The 21080-nt window shown below is 39.2% G+C and overlaps 2 protein-coding genes, 1 non-coding gene and 1 pseudogene across 4 annotated transcripts; 2 read left to right on the top strand and 2 right to left on the bottom strand.

Annotated features, from left to right (window-relative positions):
* The first annotated feature begins 10585 nt into the window (after window positions 1–10585).
* Window positions 10586–14704, top strand: LOC123917729 (annotated as a pseudogene).
* Window positions 14705–15274: 570 nt separating this feature from the next.
* Window positions 15275–17706, top strand: LOC123917726 (large ribosomal RNA subunit accumulation protein YCED homolog 2, chloroplastic). 2 transcript variants are annotated; one of them, XM_045969536.1, is made up of 7 exons: window positions 15275–15596; window positions 15903–16091; window positions 16511–16600; window positions 16695–16784; window positions 17104–17184; window positions 17275–17323; window positions 17464–17706. In XM_045969536.1, the coding sequence occupies exons 1-7, from the start codon at window positions 15417–15419 to the stop codon at window positions 17544–17546; spliced, it is 762 nt and encodes a 253-aa protein (XP_045825492.1). In that variant the 5' UTR covers window positions 15275–15416; the 3' UTR covers window positions 17547–17706. The 2 variants fall into 2 exon arrangements, with proteins under 2 accessions (XP_045825492.1, XP_045825491.1); XM_045969535.1 differs by having other exon boundaries at window positions 15307–15596; window positions 17275–17340.
* A 204-nt stretch (window positions 17707–17910) lies between these two features.
* On the bottom strand, window positions 17911–20008 carry LOC123917728 (DPH4 homolog). Its single transcript, XM_045969537.1, has 2 exons — window positions 19707–20008; window positions 17911–18673 (listed from the first exon to the last, which is right to left on the bottom strand). The coding sequence occupies exon 2, from the start codon at window positions 18633–18635 to the stop codon at window positions 18090–18092; it is 546 nt and encodes a 181-aa protein (XP_045825493.1). The 5' UTR covers window positions 18636–18673; window positions 19707–20008; the 3' UTR covers window positions 17911–18089.
* LOC123919224 lies at window positions 19786–19917 on the bottom strand. Its single transcript, XR_006813134.1, has one exon. It is a non-coding gene; the product is annotated as a U6atac minor spliceosomal RNA (small nuclear RNA).
* Window positions 20009–21080: the final 1072 nt, after the last annotated feature.

The raw sequence follows: 21080 nt of genomic DNA, 5'->3' as shown, positions 1-21080 counted from the left end.
GCAGGATGAGAAGGCGAGCAGGCCTGGCCGAGGAAAAAAGAAGATTGTTGCCAGAGCTTCCCAGGAAGTGAGGCCGGGGACCCCTTCCGTGCAGGTTATTGGGACCTCGGGTGGTGGTTCGGGCACCCCTACCTCAGCTCCCCGGCCTCCTCCAGCGAAGAGGATAAGAGAAGAAGATCCCCCGGTTGAGGAGGCGGGCATGGGTGCATGCAGCAAGTTTCCAGTTCCCTGGTGTTATACTGTGGAAAAATTTTTTGAAAAATATCCTCCGGAGGTCTTTGAAGCTGAAAGGACTGCTATTCTTGACCAGGAACCAGAGGTCCGTAGGCAGCAGCATGCCCGTGACATGGCTGCTATGGTGCGAATGGTCTCGAGCTCCCTTGTCCTTGGTGACGAGCGGGAATCCTTACTCGAGCAGCTGAACACTGCCCAGGCCAAGCACGAGCGGGCCAAAGGTCGGATCAACCAGCTCAAAATTGTTGTGGATGATCTCAAGGAGAAGCAAAAACGCTGGGGTGACCAGCTGGATGAGCACCGTAAAAGGGGAGAGGAGTTGGAAGCTGCTCGGGCTGAGATTGAAAGGCTCACTGCTGCTATGGCGCCGGGCGAGAACGAGCACAAGGCTGCCGAGGGCTTGACCACCCGAGCAGACTTGGTCAAGGTGATTGCTCAGCTGTCCCATGACTTTGTAGAGGGCACTGAGTACGCTTTTGAGAATGCCGTGCAGCAAATCAAGTGCCTTAATCCTGACGTGGAGCTGGTGACCCGGGGAATGCATGTGAACGGGCAGGTCAAGGATGGGCAGATTGTTATCCCGGTTGGTCTGGCCGACTCTGATAAAGAGGAGGATGATGTTGAAGTGGCGTTCGAGGAGGGTCATGAAGACAAGCAGGGCGACGGGCACGAGCAGGAAGATAGGTGCGAGGAGTAGATGTCCCCGGCCTTTCTATTGTAATTTCTATTGTAATTTATTTTGTCTCTTTGAATTTTTGGGGCCTTTGAGCCATGGTTTGTAATTTTGGAACAAGTGGGCTTTTGTCCCCGTTTGATTTTTATGACAATTCCGGGCAGGTGCCCGTTTTATTTATCTATGCTTGTTTATAACTGCTCGTCTATACCTGCTCGCATGTATGTTTCCTCATTTTTTAACTTAGAAAATTTTATGAAATTTCGTTGTTTAAAATTTCAACCGGGGAGCCTACCCGTCTAATAACTTAGAAAATTTTGCGAAATTTCGTTGTTTAAAATTTCAACCGGGGAGGTCTGGTCCCTACTTTTAACTTAGCAAAATTTTATGCTAATTCCTTGCTCAAAATCTGAGCCGGGGAGCTTGTCCCCATTTTTAATTTAACGAAATTTGTTGTTTAAACTTCGTGCCGGGGAGCTTGTCCCTGTTATTGAGGTGCTCGTCTGGGCATGCTGGTATGCTCATTCGAGCAAGTTGGTGTGCTAAGTTTTGCCTGTTTATTTTTTATGCCTATTTTGTATGCTTATCATATTTTTGCATTTATGAATGCTGCGCTCGTTGTTATTTTGCCTGGGAGGTTTCCCCTGCTTGATACCGAGCATGTTTTATTGAGGGTAGTCTCCTCTGTTTTGACTTAAACAGTTTAGGGAACTGTATAAGCACTTAGAGTTGTTTCTAAGTTACGCGAATACAAGCACGCTAGTGTACCTTTCTTCGCAACCTGAACCTCCCATCGCGAGCTGGGTGCTAGGTCGTGGCACAGGGACGATGGGCTCGTTTCAAGAGTTATCCTCGTCTAGCAGGAGTTCCATTTCCCTTATGGTGAATTAGTTCTCCTGCTATGGTTTTAGATGAGCACGTGTGCCATGGTGCCCTCCGTTGTTTAAGGTGCTCGATTCGTTGTGTTCTGAAGTGCGAGCAGCCTTTTTTGGTGTGGCAATAACTTAGCTGTAATACTGTTTCAATTTCTGAGCGTTCCAAGGTCGAGGAAGTTTCTTTCCTCGAAGGTCCTCGAGATAGTATGCACCATTTTCTGTTTTGTCAATGACACGGTATGGTCCTTCCCAATTGGGTGCAAGTTTGCCATCCTGGGAGTCTGCATTGCGTCTTAGGACGAGGCTGCCCACTTCGAATTCTCTTTTGATGACTTTGGTGTCATGCCGGGCAGCTATTTTCTGTTTCAGGGTGGCCTCCTTTAAGGAAGCTCCTGTTCGAATTTCTTCGACGAGGTCAAGCTCCTCTCGGAGTGCTTCGTCATTCTGTTCCTCGTCTAGAGGTTGCTCAGTCCGACGAGATGGTTCCCCAATCTCTACGGGGATAACTGCCTCCGTTCCATATACCATTCGGAAGGGGGTCTCTCCAGTTGTGGAGTGTGGGGTTGTTCGATAGGCCCAGAGTACATTGTCAAGCTCTTCGACCCATTTCTTTTTGTTTTGGTCAAGTCTTCTTCGTAACCCTCTTAGGATTACTCTGTTGGCTGCTTCAGCTTGCCCGTTGGTTTGGGGGTGCTCGACCGATGTGAAGTGCTGCTTGGTGCCCAGGGCAACAAGGAATGCTTGAAAATCTTTGTCTGTAAACTGTGTTCCGTTGTCTGTGACTACCACCTGTGGTATTCCGAATCTAGCTAGCACATTTCTTTTGAAGAAGCGCAGGATTCTGAGCGACGTTATGTCGGAGAGGGGTTCGGCTTCCACCCACTTTGTGAAGTAGTCCACTGCTACTATTAAGTAACGATTTTGATAAAGTCCTTTGGTAAAAGGACCAAGTAAGTCCATGCCCCACCAGGCGAAGGGCCAGGGGGAAGACAAAGACTTTAGTTCTCGAGGGGGAGCTAAGTGCATATCCCCATGCCTTTGGCATTTGTCACATTTTTTTACGTGGTCTTTGGCGTCCTGTTGCATAGTAGGCCAATAGTACCCTGCTCGTAGAGCTTTCCTGGCAAGTGACCTTCCTCCCAGGTGTTGGGCGTTAATGCCCTCATGGACTTCGCGCAGGATGTAATCTGTTGTGTCCTCGTCCACACATTTTAGGAGAGGAATGGAGAATCCTCTCCTGTATAATTTTTCATCAAGGATGACATAGGAGCAGGCTCTTCGTCTGACTATAGCTGCTTGTTTCTGGTCGTCAGGGAGAGTTCCGTGCTCGAGGAAGTTGTATACTGGAGTCATCCAGCAGTCTTTGTCGCCAATGACATTTATGTCCACAACCTTGCTTGGTTTTTCTATGCTTGGTCGAAGGAGTATCTCTTGGATGACAGATTTGTTTCCGCCCTTCCTTTTTGTACTTGACAGCTTGGACAGGATATCTGCCCTTTTGTTATGCTCGCGGGGAACATGTAATATTTCAACAGAGTTGAACTTGGTGATCTTTTCCTTTACTAGCACTAGGTATTCAGAGAGGTTATCATTCTTGGTCTGATACTCTCCTAGCACCTGTGAGGCGACCAGTTGCGAATCTGTGTAGATTTTTATCTCCTTGGCCTGCAGGTCCTCCGCCAAACGTAGTCCAGCGAGGAATGCTTCATATTCTGCTTGGTTGTTTGAAGTTGGGAAGGATATGAAGTAGCAAAGTTTTTCACAAGAAAGGGGGGTTTGAATTGTGAACCTTTAAAAATTGTCCTTTTTAAAAATTAGATATCAAAACATACGTTAGAATGATCTCAGAATAAATAACATAAGTTAGGAGAATGATCTTAGAACGATCTCTGAGCTGCAAACAAAAACAATAAGTGATTTGTGTGTGTTAGTGTTTGCACAAAATTAATATGAGTTTAAGGGAGAGAAGAGACACAATAATTTTATCCTGGTTCACCCCTTAATAGTATGGGCTACTCCAGTCCCCACGCTCCTGTGAGATTGTCCACTAAGAGATTCTACCGATCTCAAGATACACTTCTTCTTTGATCTAATCCAAGATCACAATCTTCCAAGCTTCACTTGCTTGATCTACCTAAGTCTTTCCTAGACTTTATGAGGTGTCACTCAATCAATAGTTACGTATTGACTTGAGCCAATCTTTACAATATTGATAATGGTTTGGATTTTAAAGCTTTCTCACTCAAACTAAGTTGAAAAGCTAGTTACAATAAAATCTCTCTTTGTTCACTCAAAATGGATACTGATCCTAGTATGATATTACAATATATGGAGTGAAAGAGATCTTCAAAGAAGAGCTTGAAAACTTGTATCACAAAGACAAGTAGATTGATTGTTGTAGCTAAAACTCTTGCTCTTCAATGTTGCCAAAGCCTTCCTTTTATAGTTGAACCTTGAGTCTTCAGTTCCTTGGTCCCAAAGGAAGTTCTCCAACGGCTAGTTGATTCAAAATAGACAGCTCATGCTGAATTGTTGAGTGGATAAGCTCAAACTGATCTTTCTCAGAACGTTCTCCCTGCTGTTCTTCATATTTTCACTTAAAAGGGCCAAAATGACAGCTTGCAATGGGCTGTAGATAGTTGTTCATTGCTTCCTCACCAAGTATATCCGTTATAGATCATTTAGGCACGTTTTGGCCAGCTGTAGATGAGCTTGCAACTTCAAAAGCAAAGGACAGTCATTCTCAGCATCATTCTGAGATCGTTCTCTAATCTGGGCGAATTTTGCACTTGATCTTCAAATGGAGAATGATGCAGACCTGTGGCCAGCTGTAGTGTGAAGGGAATGCAGCTGTGATGTCCTTGCATAACTATTCACTTGTCCTTTCCATGTACTTCTTTTTCTTGATTAAGAATTAATCTCTTGGAGAATGTTCATTACATAATGACATTGAAGGTACATGACAACTATGAGTTGAATGTGTGTTGTCTCATCCTTATTGGTCTATGTAATTCTTGTCCAAATATTCTTGATACACCTGATTGGATGATGCCTTGAGAAATTATCATGTTGCACATGCTTGATCATTAACTTTGTCCAAAGAGGAAAGTCACTTTCTTTCCAACTTATTCCTTGCCTTAAATGTTCATGAACTGTTGTGATCTTGTGAGTTAAAACCAAGATAAAGTGCTTCTTTGTCTTGTATATGGTTGACTTAATGAAATAAGTGCTTTTGCATTTATTCTTGTTCATAAGAAGAATGTTGCAATTAAACCAGAGATCATTCTCAGACTGATCCTGAAGCTTCTCTTTTTGCCAAAACATAATGAATATCATTGAGATTAGAAGCTTAATTGTTCCTGACTAATTAAAACACTCAAGAGCACTTGTTAGATAACAATGAGATCAGAATTACATTTAAAATATAATTAAGATGTTTGTTATCTTTAAAACATCAAATTGGGATTTTGCATTTTGCCTCAACAGGATAGTGCTAGGGACACCTCGATTAGTAAGCCATTCTCATTTTCAAGAATGATACCTGCACCTGCTCCTGTGGCGCTTGATGCTCCATCCACAAAGATTGTCCATTTATCTGCTCCGTCCACTGTAGGGGAGGAGCTCGTCATCTCTGCGACGAAGTCAGCTAGGACTTGGGCCTTTAGAGCTTTTCTGCTCTCGTAACGAATGTCGAATTCTGAAAGTTCGAGGGACCATTTGAGCATCCTGCCCGCCATATCTGGTCGGCCAAGCAAAGACTTGATTGGTTGGTCTGTTCGGACCACAATTGTGTGGGCCAAGAAATAATGTCTTAGTCTCCTCGCAGCATAAACTAGTGCAAGGGCTATTTTTTCAATTTGTTGGTACCTTAGTTCAGGACCCTGCAAGGCTTTACTCGTAAAGTATACTGGTTTCTGCCCTTCGTTTGTCTCACGAATAAGAGCTGCACTTACAACCTCTGAGGCGACGGAAAGGTACAGGTATAATACCTCCTCGTCATTTGGTCGTGAGAGGACAGGTGGCTCTGATAATGCCTTTTTTAGATGTTGGAGAGCTTGCTCGTATTCATCTGTCCATTCGAAGACTGCTTCTTTCTTTAGTAGTTTGAAAAAGGGAAGTGCATGTTGTGCTGATTTGGATACAAATCTGGAAAGCGATGTTAGCATTCCATTAAGAGTTTGTATGGACTTCTTATCGCTCGGAGTGGGGAGCTCGGCAAAAGCTCTGCACTTGTCAGGGTTGGCTTCAATTCCTCGCTCGGTTAGGTAAAACCCCAGGAATTTTCCTGCTCGGACCCCGAAGGTGCACTTCTCTGGATTGAATCTCATGTTGTATTTCCTGGCCTGCTCGAACACCTTTCGAAGGTGCACGACATGGTCGAGTTCCTCGGGGGATTTTACAATCATGTCGTCCATGTATACCTCGAGCATGTCTCCTATTTGTCCTCGGAAGACTTTGTTCATCATTCGCTGGTATGTAGCTCCTGCATTTTTGAGACCGAAGGGCATTACGTTGTAGTAATAGTTGCCCGACTCGGTCATGAAAGCTGTTTTTTCTCTATCTGCTACTGCCATTGGAATTTGGTTATAACCTGAATAAGCATCCATAAAAGACAATAATTTAAAGCCAGAAGAATTATCAACAAGTCTATCAATGCAAGGTAAGGGATAAGAGTCTTTAGGGCAAGCCCTGTTAAGATCGGTATAGTCGCAACACATCCTCCACTTTCCATTAGATTTTTTGACGAGTACAACGTTGGACAGCCAGGTTGTATACCTGGCCTCCGAAATAAAATTCGCCTCTAAGAGGTCTTTTACACATTTTTCTGCAGCCTCCGATTTCTCAGGAGACTGCCTACACCTACGTTGTACAATGGGAAGTGCAGTAGGATCAATAGTCAGCTGGTGACATGCTACGTTGGGGTCCAAGCCGGGCATCTCGGAAGCGTGCCAGGCGAACAGATCAGCATTTTCCTTCAAGCAGGCTTCAAGCTGCTTCCTAGCAAGTTCGGGGAGCTCAGTCCCAATCTTCACTGCCCTGCTCGGGTCTTCTCTGAAGGGCATCAGCTCGAACTCCCCGTCTGGAACTGGACGACGGTACTCTTGGCTTGCCTCGTCGTCTTCCTTCTTCTCTTTACGGAGCTTCTTCTCATCCTTGTTTTCCTGTTTGGAAAAGCGGCTGTCGAGGTCGATGGAGCTGATTTCTGGCAAGGGCAGGGAAGTTGTTGCCTTGGACTTCTTGGACTCGGGGAGCTGCCCGATATATTCATTTCCTTTGGAGGAGGCATTGAAGACTCTCCTTGCAGCTTCAATGTCTCCATGCAGTGTCGCAACTTGGCCTTTATGAGTATAATACTTCATCTTGAGGTGGGCAGTTGAAGGGACAACCATTAAGTCAGCAATAGCTGTCCGGCCCAGGATGCACTGGTAGAGAGAAGGGCAGTCTACTACCAGGAATTTCACTTTGATAGTTTTTGAAGTTTCTTCAGAGCCAACGGTGACTAGCAGGTCTACATAGCCCCATGGCTTAGTTGTTGCTCCATTAAATCCGGAGAGATCAGATCCAAAATAAGGAGTGAGGTAGGTTTCATCTAGTTGCAGAGTCTTGAAAAGTTGGGAATACATGATATCACAGGAGCTTCCTTGGTCGACCAGTACCCTGCGGACGTCCATATTTGCCATGTCCACTCTGATGAGCAGGGGTATCTGGGAGTTTGCAGTTCCACCGGGCAACTCTTCCATATAGAAGGCTAAGGGCTTTGATTGCCCTTTCGGTTTATCCAAAGTTGCACTCAGGTTGGAAGAGCCATCTATCAATTCTTCAAATTTTCTCTTGATTGATCCCACAGTCTGTTTGTCAAAACCTCCACCAGAGATAACCATAGCTTGGGCAAGTGCGTCCCATTTGCTCAGTGTGGGAGCGACATAGGTGTCGTCCAAGTAGTCAGGGACAAAGAAGTCTTCAGGTCTGGAGATGGCAAGGGCAACTAGCTTGTGCCCGGATTTTTCTGGTGCAGCTTCTTCAGTGTTGCTGGTCTCAGCAGCTTCTGCCCGGGGAGCATTGCCCCTCTTCACGTATTGTTTGATTTGCCCATTTCTAATCAAAATTTCAATTGCGTCCTTCAATTGGATGCAGTCGTCAGTCAGATGGCCGTAGCCTTTGTGGTACTTGCAGTATTTGTTCTTGTCTTGGCCAGGCTTTGTGGGTTGTTGTCTTGGAAATTTAATTCCTGCTTTAGTGAACTCAGCTGAGTTGCACTCTTTCCAAATTTCTTCCCGAGTTTTACTAAGGGGAGTATAGTTGTTGAATGTGCTGGGAGGTCCACGGGGTTCTCTAGGCCTTTCGCCTCTTCGTCTTCCTCCTCCTCGGCTGGACTGTTCAGCATTTGAATGAGGAGCAGGCTGGTTGTTCCCTGCTCGCCCATAACGGGCAGCATCTGCAGCTTGTTGTTCCTCATATTGGATGTAGGCTTGAGATTTAAGGAGGAGGTCGCTAAAGGTGCGCGGTTTTTCAATTCCCACGGCTCTTGCAATGTCACTGTTTGGCCTAAGGCCCCTCTGTAGCAGGTACTTCTTCATGTCATCAGTTGTTTCTACTTGGACGGCTTCCTTGTTGAACCTCTCTATGAAACTGCGGAGAGATTCATTATCAGCTTGGAAGATGGCGTCCAGGACTGCCTCAGTCTTTGGTTGCTTGCGGGAAGCGGTGAAGTGCCTGCAGAATTGGTCGGTCAGATCCATCCATGAGATAACGGAGCGAGGAGCTAGGCTGTGGTACCAGGCCATAGCTCCCTTTCTTAGGGTAGTTGGGAAGATTCTGCATCTAATTGCTCCGCTGACCCTTAAGAAGTTCAGGGTAGCATTGACTGATGCGATGTGTTCATCTGGGTCAGTAAGTCCATCATAAGCTGGGAGAGGAGGTGGTCGCTCACATCCCTTTGGAACGAGTGCTTGAAGGATGTCGTGAGATAAAGGGCAGCGGGGATCCTCCTCGTCACTCTCTTGTGAGTTTAGGGGAGGTGAGCCCTCACGATCAGGAGTTGGGCTCCTGGAGAATTGGTCGGTATGATGGCTGCGGCTTACTGGCTGCCCTTGTTTGGTCATCAAGCTGAGTCCCTGGGGAGAATGACGACGAGGAGGTGTTCGGTCCACAATTTTTCCTTTTTTCACATTTGGAGAAGATATACCCTCGCGGGGAGGGGAGACATGGTCTCTTTTCTTGCCAGGTTGCTCAATCCTCTCAAGGGCAGGTCGTCGTTGCCTGACAGTTTCCTGACGAGGAGGGGATTGAGAAGTAGGAGTTCTCCTCGGGGGAGAGTTGTTCCTTGAGAGTCGCTGATTCCTTTCCAAGCGATCGAGTCTCAGATTCTGCTCGTCCATTCGGCGATTCTGGCCTTGGAGAGCTTCGGTGGTTTGTTTCAGGGCAGCAATGAGTGTTGCTAGTTCAGCATTGGTAACTGAAGCAGCGGACAAGTCGGTCTCTGCTGATTTGCCCTGCTCGGACTGGGGGCGCTTCCCTGCCTGCTTCTCAGTCAAGACGACCAAGTCGCCATCCTCAGAAGTCCAGGAAGTTTCTTGCCCGTCTCTAGGGTCTGACTCGGGGAGGGCCTGGAGGTCAGTGATGAGAGCAGGAGACAGACGGGGAGAAGATGGAGGAGCAGCGTCCTCAACGTCATTGTTGAAATGAGATGAACTGGCCATGATGAAAAAGTGATTGATTGGTTTTGTTCTTTGGTTTTCTTGCTCGAAACAAAGAAGGGGAGAACTCAGTTCCCCACAGTCGGCGCCACTGATCTTAACTATTGATCAGAACAGGTAGAAGGTCAGCTGGAAGTCCGTTGAGCAGGTGGTAGGCAGCAATCCGAGCAGATGATCCACGGAGGGGGGGTTGTACCTGCAGGTGCTCCGATGCCAAAGTCAGACAAGGAATAGAGAGCAAAAGAGATACTAGAGAGAAGTTAGAGAGAGAGAGTAATTGTGATCATGAATAGTGTTCTACCTTGCTCTCCCATGAGGGAGAGTATTTATAGCCCCCAGCTCTGGGTCAAAGGTCCTCTTAATGGGCTGGACTAGCCAAGGCCCATTAAGAGGGACTGCCAAGATATTACCCTTAGATAGTGGGTAGAGTAGTAATTTTACCCTATCTTGGTTGAGAGGTTGTGCCATGCTGACATGGAGGTGGTTGGGCAAGCCATGTGGACTTTGTGAGGGTCTAGGTGGACTAGCATTAGTCTAGTCCAGAACATTAAGAAAATAGGAGATACACAAATTTTACACAGTTATCCGATAACCACTATATATTTTGTCAAATTATCTGAATATATTTTAACTTTCATTATAATTATATGATATTATGACAAGAAGGAATATTTGATGATGTCTTGTCAAATTATCTCACTACACTTTAACTTTGATTATAATTATATGATATTATGACAAAGAGGAATATTTGATGATGTCGCAAAATTAAATTACAATACAAAAACAAAAAATTGTTAAAGAGATGTGAAGCACTTAAATAGAGCTCAATTATCTGCCGTTGAGCGAACATATACCTTGTTTTACCAAAAATTAAGTCATACTGAGAGAACATATTCATTAAACTAAAATATTTTATTGGTTTTGATAAATATCTTTTAAAGAGTCCTGTGAGTTTAGCTCAGTTGACAGGATCATCGTACTATATGTGCAAGATCCGGGGTTCGAACCGATACTCCACTTACTCCCTTTTAGGTGCAATTTCTCCTTGACAAAGAAAACCTTTTAAAAGAGAAAAATCTTTTAGTGATTGAATGAAATTGTTATTTTTATTATATTATATGACAAATTTGGAAATTATTGAATTCTTTGGTGTAAATTTGGAAATTATTGAATTCTTACACGTTCTAGGAGCAGCATGTCCGCGGTGACTATTGAGTCGATGATACAAAAGTAACCATAGATAGATAGATAGATAGATATGTCAACGACGACAAGTTTCGATTTCACCCAAGTTTCTACAACTCGACCAAAGTACAGTACTTCTTTGTTTTGTACTTGGTTTTGGAATAATATAAACTAAATAAAAATGCATAGCCATTTGAGGACTGAGGAATTTGTTCCAACTACAGTAGGAATAATAGCAACACCAACACCAACAAGCATGTCCATGGCTTCCTCAACCCAGGTTCGTTGGTTTCTTACTTTTTACTATTTTCTTGTTTGCAAACCAATTTCTTTTCTTTTTAACTATTATGATCCTGTTATATATTAGATGTGTAGTTTTGCAACTGGAGTGTTAGTTATTTAGGAGACTTGGATCACAACTTTTCAATTGTTAAACAGCTTAATCATAAAAACATGATGATGTTTAAGGAGTATTTTTGGTAGACAAGTTTTCAATTGCCTAATACTTGTTTGGATAAACAGCTTAATTAAGCGCTTACAGCAGCATACATGCTTATCATATAAGTGCTTATGCATAAGCTATTTCTATAACAAAAGATCAAATAAAGTCAAACTGTTTTCATATAAGCTATAAGCCTATAAGTTCAAACCAACTTATAGATATGTCATAAGCTGTTTTTTATAAGCTCTTCCAAACAGTCTCACAAGTATTTATGCCAATAGATACACTCAAATAAGGCAACCAATCAGATCCTTAGTGTTTTGATTTCTGAGCAGTAAGGGTTGAGAGGAAGGAAAGTGATCAATGGCAAATTGTTCGAAAATACTTTTGGAGCAGAATGAGAAAAAGAAAGTAATTAGAGTATTATATTCGGGTTCAAGATTTTCCATTACCCCATGCTTGTTTGAGAACTTGAAAAATATGGTATGAACAAAAAGTTTTGATTTTCACTCCTGGTATGAACATGATGTGGTAAAGTCCTTGTTCTTGGTCAATAACTTGTGGCATTTTTGGCTCTCAAAGTTGCACTAGAGACTAGAATTTACTACTAATTTGGAGGAAGGGGTTTTATCTAGTGAGCTTTTGGCTAAATAACGTAATAAAGCGTTTATTCAACAAGTAACGATCATATGAGAGCTTATAGCTTAAGCAACAAATTTAATAAGTTATTATTGTTTTGATGTACCGTTGAAATTATTTGTGTTCTCAATGTTTTCATTGTAAAAGTAGAATCTGAGGGTGGATGAGTGGTAAGGAGGTTAAGCTCAGCATGTACTGTTTCTATGAGCTATTTCAGGGAGATTATTGAAATTAGTTGAAAATAATTTATGGTAATAAACTCTTTCAAATATCATGATATAAGTCCGAATAAGCTCCTCCAAACGCCCCCTTAAAATATCACATATTAGATAACATGTCACATGTCACATGCTTAATTTTCTGTGAATAAGTTTACACTGTAAATTCTAATTGATCAAACCATTAGAAACTCTTGGGATGTGGTTCTTCTTGTAAATGTTGAGCTGTGCCCCTAAGGGGTTTGTGATGTACTCATAAATTTCGGTGAATCTTACCGAACAAAACAGAATAAAGTGTATGCTACCTTGTATTAGTTAGCTGTTTTGGATTGTTAGTGACTTCATGAACTGTATTGATTGCACTATTTTGTACAATTTAAAAATTTGTATTAGTATCTGATCTGAGTCGCATATAGGAGCAATATGTAACTGTGGCTACCGAGAATCATGAGACAACGTGTTGGGGTTGTGGACTACGCCTTTTGCTTCCATCTCATGCATCAGTTTTCAAATGTGGCTGGTGTGGAGCCATAACGAATCAGAGCAAACAGAAATGTGACAAAAAGGGCCTTAGATGGAGACGACTGGGTGATCGATGCATTCTTACTATTGTCCTCGTGTTTATGCTCTTTCTAATATGTAAGCTACTTTTGTTCTTAGGTCTTGCTGCTTTTTTAGCTTTTGTTGTCTTCAAATTGATACTTGATTTTTAAAAGGTTTATCGATGAAGAGATTAGTGATTTCTACTGCATTATTTTTACACTTTTCTTATATATTTAATTTATTTTTTGCAGTTGGCGGGGTATGGGCAGTTTATCCTGTCGTCTATTCTATCAGTCTTTTCGGGATTTTTCACTCTATCATTACGGTAACCTTGGTCGTAGCTACCATTTCCTCTTTCAGCCTTTCAGCATTTCGTTGTGCTGGCACACCACCAAACTTAGTGTGGGGAAGCTACCCCACTGTAGCGAATGGTGACCTTGAAAATTATACCTTCTGTGACTACTGCTCAAAACCGAAGTCGCCCAGAACTCATCACTGTCGCTCATGTGGAAAATGTATACTGGACATGGATCACCACTGCCCATTTGTAAGTTTTCATCATCTTTTAAACTCAGAAATTTCTATTTTCAAGGTGTGATCGCTACCACTTTAATTTTTTTTGTGTGTATGCGTGGAAACTATAATTGCTGTCTTTAAGTATACAATAGATGACTAGACTATGCAATATTATGTGCTGCTGGTTTTTCACCGTACTCTTCGGTATTGAATTTGAATAGATTGAAACAAGTGAGATATGAAAACCTCTTCTATTGTCTCTTTTTTTTCTCCTAATTCCGGTTTTTATTTGTTTTCCTTATTCACTACTAATAAAATGTACCTTAGGAAAACAATATCCTATCTAAGTAATGTTTTGAAATTTGATACAGGAAAAAAAAAAGGAAGAGCTAATGATAGAAGGATTTAAGTTTTTCTTTTAATTTTGCCTCTCCTTAGGGAATTTTATTACTCATATACCATGTGATTAAGCGTCTCTTGCTGGTTCATGTTGGAGACTGTTGTCAATGCTGGATTATGGCGGCTAGCCAAAAATCTGTCATATACACACGGCTTTGCTGCCTATGGCGGATATAAGGTCTTGCGGTCTCTGGCGGTTGACACAAAATCTGGCATGCCATAACACTACCATAACACAATGCCATGCACGGACGGTTTTATATATACTACTACTTATTAAAATTTTTTAGCCCCCCCCCCCCCCCCTCGTCCTATAAATTTCTGGATCCGGCTCTGATGCCATGGCAGAAATTTGATAAGGCTTATAGAATTGTGTTGTGTTGACATGAAAATGAGACATTTGTGGAGAATCTACTTTTCAAACTTTTATTCATAGCTCATCAACTGTGCTATCAACTCTATTGATAGTCAAGTCATTACAGATTTACAGTGTACAATAGAGCTTCAAACTTACTTTATCTTAATCCTAGTCCGGTAACTGTTTGGTAATCCTTTGGCAGATTGGGAACTGTGTCGGCGCAGATAACCACCGCAGCTTCATTGCCTTCCTCATTTCAGGATTGTTCAGCACCATCTATATATCTATAGTGTCTGCACACGCCGGCTTGCATACGTGGCCACCATTGACATACTCCATTGGACGCATACACGGAACAACTAGTGAAAATCTAGCTTGGAGAATTGTGAAAGAAACTATTTTTGCCTTCCTGAGATCTTTGCTGCTTCTATCGACTAGAGGGTTTATTCTTGTTTATCTATTTATCGCAAGTGTTTCAATGATGATAGGATTGAGCGCTCTTCTATGGCAGCAGCTACGTTTTATTTACGAGGGGGAAACTTACTTAAGTCGCTTAAGCTCACAAGCGCACAATGGAGACGGAAAGAAGGATTGCCAAAATCTTGTTAGATTTTTTGGTTTTCCATATTCAGTACAACGATTTTTACTCAAATTTCTTGCTACTCAGAAGAGACTCATAAAGGGAAATAAACATGATTTGTGATCAATGAGTTTCTTACCATTCTTTTCTATTTCACAATTTTGTATCAAAGTAATTTCTTGAGTATATTTAAAAGATTATATCATCAGTCATGTTAATTATTATATTAGAGAATGTGTTGTTAACACTTTGCTTGTTCATGAACATGTATCATATTCTTGTAAAGTGCTTATTACTGTGATTATGAAATCCTCACAACAAATAAATCACTTTTGAACCAAATAATCTTATTATTGATAGACTGATCGGCCAAGCACAAGATATACGAGGACAATAAACTGTAAAGAAGGAAAATGTATAATATAACCTTATAAATTTTGTAGTTAACATCCCTTTTATGGATAAATTTTATTGTTTGTTTGATTCTTTTTAAGAATTGATTTAATTTTAAATGTCGATTTTCTGGAATATTATATAATAGGAATTGATTTTTATTTTTTTTAAAAAAAGTTTTATGTATTTAGAAAAATTTAATTGAATTCAAATGCATGTTTCAATTTTAGTTTTAACTATTATTTTAATATTCAAAAGCAAAATTTATTATTTGAGTTGATAATTTTTTTTTTTAAAGTTGTTTATTAACTTACATACTTCAAATATGTAATTTAATCCATTTATTAAGCTTTAAGCTCAAATTGATTTCCAAAACAATTTACATTTCTAAGCCAAATTAATCCTGTATTTGAATGAGGTCAAAACTATAAAACAATGCAATTAAGAATTAAAAAGAGAAAAACATTTTGAGTCTGAATGAAGAATAAAGGTTGTGAGAAATATGTGGTCCACTACACTTACATAGGAAGCAAGAATGAGAGTCACACAATAAGATAAGGCTAAATATCAAACAGAAATATTATCAAATATTCCATTTTTCAACTTATCACAATACAAACACACTTAACAATTATTAACTTCAGCTCATTGTGAGTGAGATATGGCAAAATCTGGAAATTTGGTATCCCAAAGAAGCTTAAGCTCAATATTCAATCCATGTCACACTGCTGCTAAGGTCAAAACCTTCATGTTGCTCTCTCAGTTTCACACTAACAATAATTCTAGTGTTAGTGTAACTATCACTGCTTCTACCATAAGAAAGGATAACTACTCTCCATTGGTAACTCTTTATTTTAATTCTATGATATTAGCATGGTTTTTCTTATATATATGATTCTGTGATAAGATCACAAGTAAGGTTAATTGTGTAGTCCATGTAATATGAGTTCAATGTGGCCTGCAAAATTTTACTTTGAGATTCTGTCCTTATAATTTCATATTCCTCCACTTTTAGTCCTTGTGACATTTATGCATCGAAAAATGATGCGGTTAGTAAAACCAAGCTAATTAGTGTCTTAAGATTTCTTTTGTATAAGCTACATGCATTCATTTTTTAATGCTATTTCCTCTATATGATCAACTCAAGATTGGCAAGAACACGAGTAGGGCAACCCGCCGTTTGATCACAATATCACCAGCTGACGGAAAATATCAAGGAGAATGGACAAGTAATCATCATGTATCTTTGAGAGACCTACATTTACAGGATTTGATTGAAGTTGAAGAAGATCCACGCAAGAATGCACAAGTAGTCGTCAATCTCTCGGTCCAAAAGGTAGTTTCATCCAAATATTTTATCTTATTCTAGATTTAAATTGTGATTGTAACTAAAGGTGAGGGTTCAAATCCTTCAGAAGCCACTAAAGTCTCTTTTATGGGACAACCTCATCGCGGAGATCACCTGACACCTAGAGTAGTTGCTGGCCAGATTTGGACCCTCTCATGTTCGATCCAACATGACGAAGTTAAATTGATGATCTCACAATTAAATTTCATTAGATTCTACAACTTAAAAAATTAGAACTTTTATGCACTTTATATTTCATTTAAAAATATTTAAGTTAATGACATATGATAATGATACTGTGTTTTTAATGTGTGTCTTCATTGACTAGAATTAATACTCCTAAATTTCAAATTTATTTGTTTAGTTTAGTCAATTGCCAACACTTCTAAATGGTAATGCCATGCCAGCATGCTAGCTTTGGTTTATCAGTAGATGCAAGAATCACCACATCCTTCACTTCAAAGTGCAGCAACTGTGCTTCCCTATATTGCAGACAGGTATTTCTTTTCATTCTGTTGAATTGTGCTACATACATACAAATTTATTCTATGTAGATGGTTAATGACTTTGTGTCTTCGCTAATGGCTCCAGATTGACGCAAAATTTAACGTATGGGTTCTTAGGGATACAACTAGAGAAAAACGTAAGACACCGCTACCTGAAATTGGAGATGACCCTTATGTAAGTCTCACATCGATTAGTTTCAGTCTTTTTTCTGCACATAGATAGAAATATTTGAAATATTTTAAGAACTTGTCATTGCTTTATTCTTTAGGATGCCAGAAATTATTTGAGCATTTTAATAGAATACCTGAAAACATAGGTCAAGTTAATGCTAAAATTTGAGGCTCAGAATGAATTACAAGAAATTATGCATTGTTATTGCAATCTATGTTGCATAGTCTTTTCAATGGATACATATACCAAATTTTTAGTTATGGCATGATTGAAAAGCATAGCATATACTAAATAATCTAACACAGCTCCTCATATAATACAGGTGATATATACCAGACCAGGATTCGAAGTTGAACTTGATTCTATTGTACACGATGCAATCAGGCTAAACTCTGCAATAAACGTATATTTAGCAGAATTGCAAATCATAATTTTTGGAAGTTGTATATTTAGCAGAATCGCAAATCTTGATTATTGTACATGATTTTTGCAGGACACATGCTCGGAGTTGTGCGAGAAATCCGAGGGTACTACTATAGAATGTAAGATTTTTAAAAAGGTTGAAACTTCACGGAAACTATCAAGATCATTGTAATACAAGGATGTAGGAGCAACAAGAACAAACTAACCTTGAAAACAAAATATTCAAGAAAAACTTATCAATGATTGTTTTGTTTTTCAGATACAGATACAATTGGACAAAGTCAGGCTTCTTTTGATAAACGATGGTCGAAACTATTGGAGCTCAAGAAAGCAGTTTTATGATTCATGGCAATACGAAGAATTTAGTGTATAGAATAATTGTCAGGTTACATATATATAGATTGTGTGCATAATAATTCAATGATGAACAATATTCTCCGTTTCGAAATGTAGACCATTACCAATGAATACTTGGATAATCTATTTTCCTTAAATTTGCATATTTATACTTCTGCAGACAGTTTAAATATTAATTTATCAAACACAGCTTTTTGGAGTCTCAAATACAAACGAGATCCTTGTAGTTTAAGCCATGAACTTTTTAGGTTATATAGCTTAAAATTGATTGTCAGAGTCAATTTTTCTTGGAGTAAATGAGAAATGCTATACTACTGTAAATTAATTTTAAAGAATCAGCTATCTGAAATTCTGAAACTAATATCACTGTATTAATTTCAATTTCAAATTTCGACATTGAAAATGGCACTTACAGTTTCGGCCCCAAGAAAATTTCCAACAACGGCCAATTATCATTAATTCGATCTCTTCATAAAAAAATGCTAGTAATCGTAATCGTCACCGGTCATGCCAAAAATGTTGATAATTTCAACTGTTATCCATACTGAGTACAAGACGAGCTTTCAACGAACAAGATCCACAAGGAAGAATCACTGATCCCGGTAAAGTATCAACATTGAGTATAGAAATGCTGACATTGTTTCCATCTCTCGACAAGGAATACCCTATTTTCTGCAATTCCAACGAGTCCACAGCGTAGTAATCACCGCATCGACATTGATAAAACAGTTCCAATATTTCACCAGCATCTTCAACTGTCATATCCTGTAAGCTTAAATCTTCTGCAACTTCAGAAGACAAGAAATCCTCCCGCCTTGAACTTTTGAGCTCCTTGTCATAAAATAAACGAGTAGTTGAATCGCTTAGAATTTCCCATGCTTTGTGTACTTTGAGAAATCTCTCTGAAGTTGTTTGGTTACTGTTTGATGTCTCAGATGTCTTTAATAGTTTATCAGGATGTAAACTGAGTGCAGCACTTCGGTAACTAGCACGGATTTCTTCATAATTTGCATCCTCCTTCACATTGAGAACCTCATAATGAGTTTCCTCAATGTCTTTCTTGTCCAAAATCATTTTTGGTCGTTATTTAATCACCAATGGTGCAAGATTGTCTGCATTCAGCAGAGAAACATCAGAAACAAGCAAATTTTCATACCATTATCAACGCTCACACAAGAAGTACTGGTACTAGTACTAGTACTAGTCTAATTATAACTACTAAAACCATGGAATCTAATTGAATTCTGTCATATAATCAAGAAATACTTAGATGATTGCCATTGTTCTTTCACCAAGTCAAAATGAAAGGGTTATAGTAATATTAAAATCACAGAAAGAACATGCTATCCAACAGAAACCAATGACATCAAAATTCATCATAACCAAAGATCAAACTTTACAAAAGTTCAGATTGAATTATTCGAACTTATCTACTAGCATAGACACTTGTGGGACAGATTGAGAGCCATGTTCATAAGTTGTTTTCAGCTTATTTACATAAGTTGTCTGTGATAGCTTATGAAAACTGCTTATAGCTTTCATGAAAGCAGTTTGAGTTTATTTTATCTTTAGTTTAGAAATTATGGGCATGTTTGGATTGACTTATTTGAGCTTATCTATTGGCATAAGTTTTGTGAAACTGCTTGAGAGAACTTATAAAACCAGCTTATGACATTTTTCATAAGCTTTTTTTTAGCTTATTTTTGTAAGTTCGCTTATGAAAACAATTTAATTTTATCTTATGTTATAAAAACAGCTTATGTAAGCTTATACATCATAAACACTTGTGCTATAATCTGCAAATAAACTGTTTATCCAAACAGGGCCATAGGCTATACATAAGCACTTATTATATTATGATAATAGCTTACTTAAGTTGTTTATCAAAAAACATGACCTAAATATAATAAGAATGACAGACCTTGTCCTACAAGAGTGTCACATACTCATCCTAGATGATGCAACCACTAATTGCGCCATCACAGCAACAACACTTCCAATATTTGATATAAATGGTTGTTGTCTAATTTCATTTGTATAGTCGATTGAATACATAATATAAATCACTATGCAATCAATGAATGAATAGGTAAATAATAATAACAAAAGAGAGAATTAATTGATTAATTCAATAAGCTAGTTTACCTGGTTAGGGTTGGTGTAGATTTGAAGAAGACACGAACGAAGAAACATGAGAGAAGAAGCAGTTAGCAAAAAAATGAAAAAAAAAAAATGGGTTATAGATCCGACCTCAATGAGGTGGATAGCCTTAACCGAGCTGTGTAACAGGAAAGCCCGAAGGCTGTTCCCATCCCTGTCAGGGGAGATGCCAACCATCTCTCCTTTTCACGAACACGTTTACTTTGTGTTTTAGTTCATTTATAAACACTTCATTCTTTGCTTAAATAACCGATGTGGGACTATGTTTTCTCTTAAATGTTCTCATTACATTATATATATATATATATATATATATATATATATATATATATATATATATATATATATATATATATATATATATACTCAAACCCTTCTACATTGATATTAGTTAGCACTACTCTCTGTTTCACTATTAACTAGTATATATTCTGGAGGGTTAGTATGTTATATGACGTGTTGATTAGGACTACTCCATCTGAGACTATTTATTTTGTTTCCACCAACATAAAATGTCTTGGGTTGGTTGGGTGGTTCTTGTATTCACATATGTTTGCTGATATTGGTGATGTATCATATTTAGAAATTTAATGTGATACGAGAACAAGATTACAATGTAATACAAAACTAAAAAACCATATTAGTTTTGATGGATTATATTGTGACAATTATTATGATGTAAGTTAAACATTACCTTAATACATGAAAAATACTATAATTTACTTTTTTCAACGGTACTGTACCGTATGTAAGAACTACCATTGTTCTTCAATTTCTTTCATAATTTAAACATTTTATCAACTATTCCAACTTCTTTCACAAATTGTTCTTCAATTTCCTTGTTAGAACTACCATTGTACCCTTCCAACCGTGTTAACAGCGCTTTGATAGAGATTAACGTGTTTTTGAAGAAGATACAACGCAGAAATTTAAATTGGGTACACACTAAATTGTTCTTTGTTGCCAATTAGTCAATAAGTAGTCCCTTGAATTGATTTGTATAACATATAGACAACATGGTAAGACGATGCACTAAAATGTTCTAGTTTATTTTTGTAAAAGACTAAAAGTTGTAATTATTTATTGTGAAAAACCGAGTCTTAGTTTTTTTGTCAGAGACTAAAATGAATTTTCATTCCATTTTTGAATTGTGCAACTATTCAATATTTAAATTAATCAAAACTTAACATCAACAGCAATCAAAGATTTGAGATTTCTTATAAATCATCGTCATAAGCTAGTTGCATCACTTTCTAATCTGATAGTGTAGGGAAGAAAACCAGCATGTACAGCTTGAGAGCCACATTTTTTCTACACAAAATAGCTCGACAGATCACAAATGAGCACTACGTCTGCATT

Source organism: Trifolium pratense, linkage group LG3, assembly GCF_020283565.1.
Source record: "Trifolium pratense cultivar HEN17-A07 linkage group LG3, ARS_RC_1.1, whole genome shotgun sequence".
Classification (NCBI taxonomy): Eukaryota; Viridiplantae; Streptophyta; class Magnoliopsida; order Fabales; family Fabaceae; genus Trifolium; species Trifolium pratense.
This window is presented reverse-complemented; position numbering and strand designations above follow the sequence as displayed.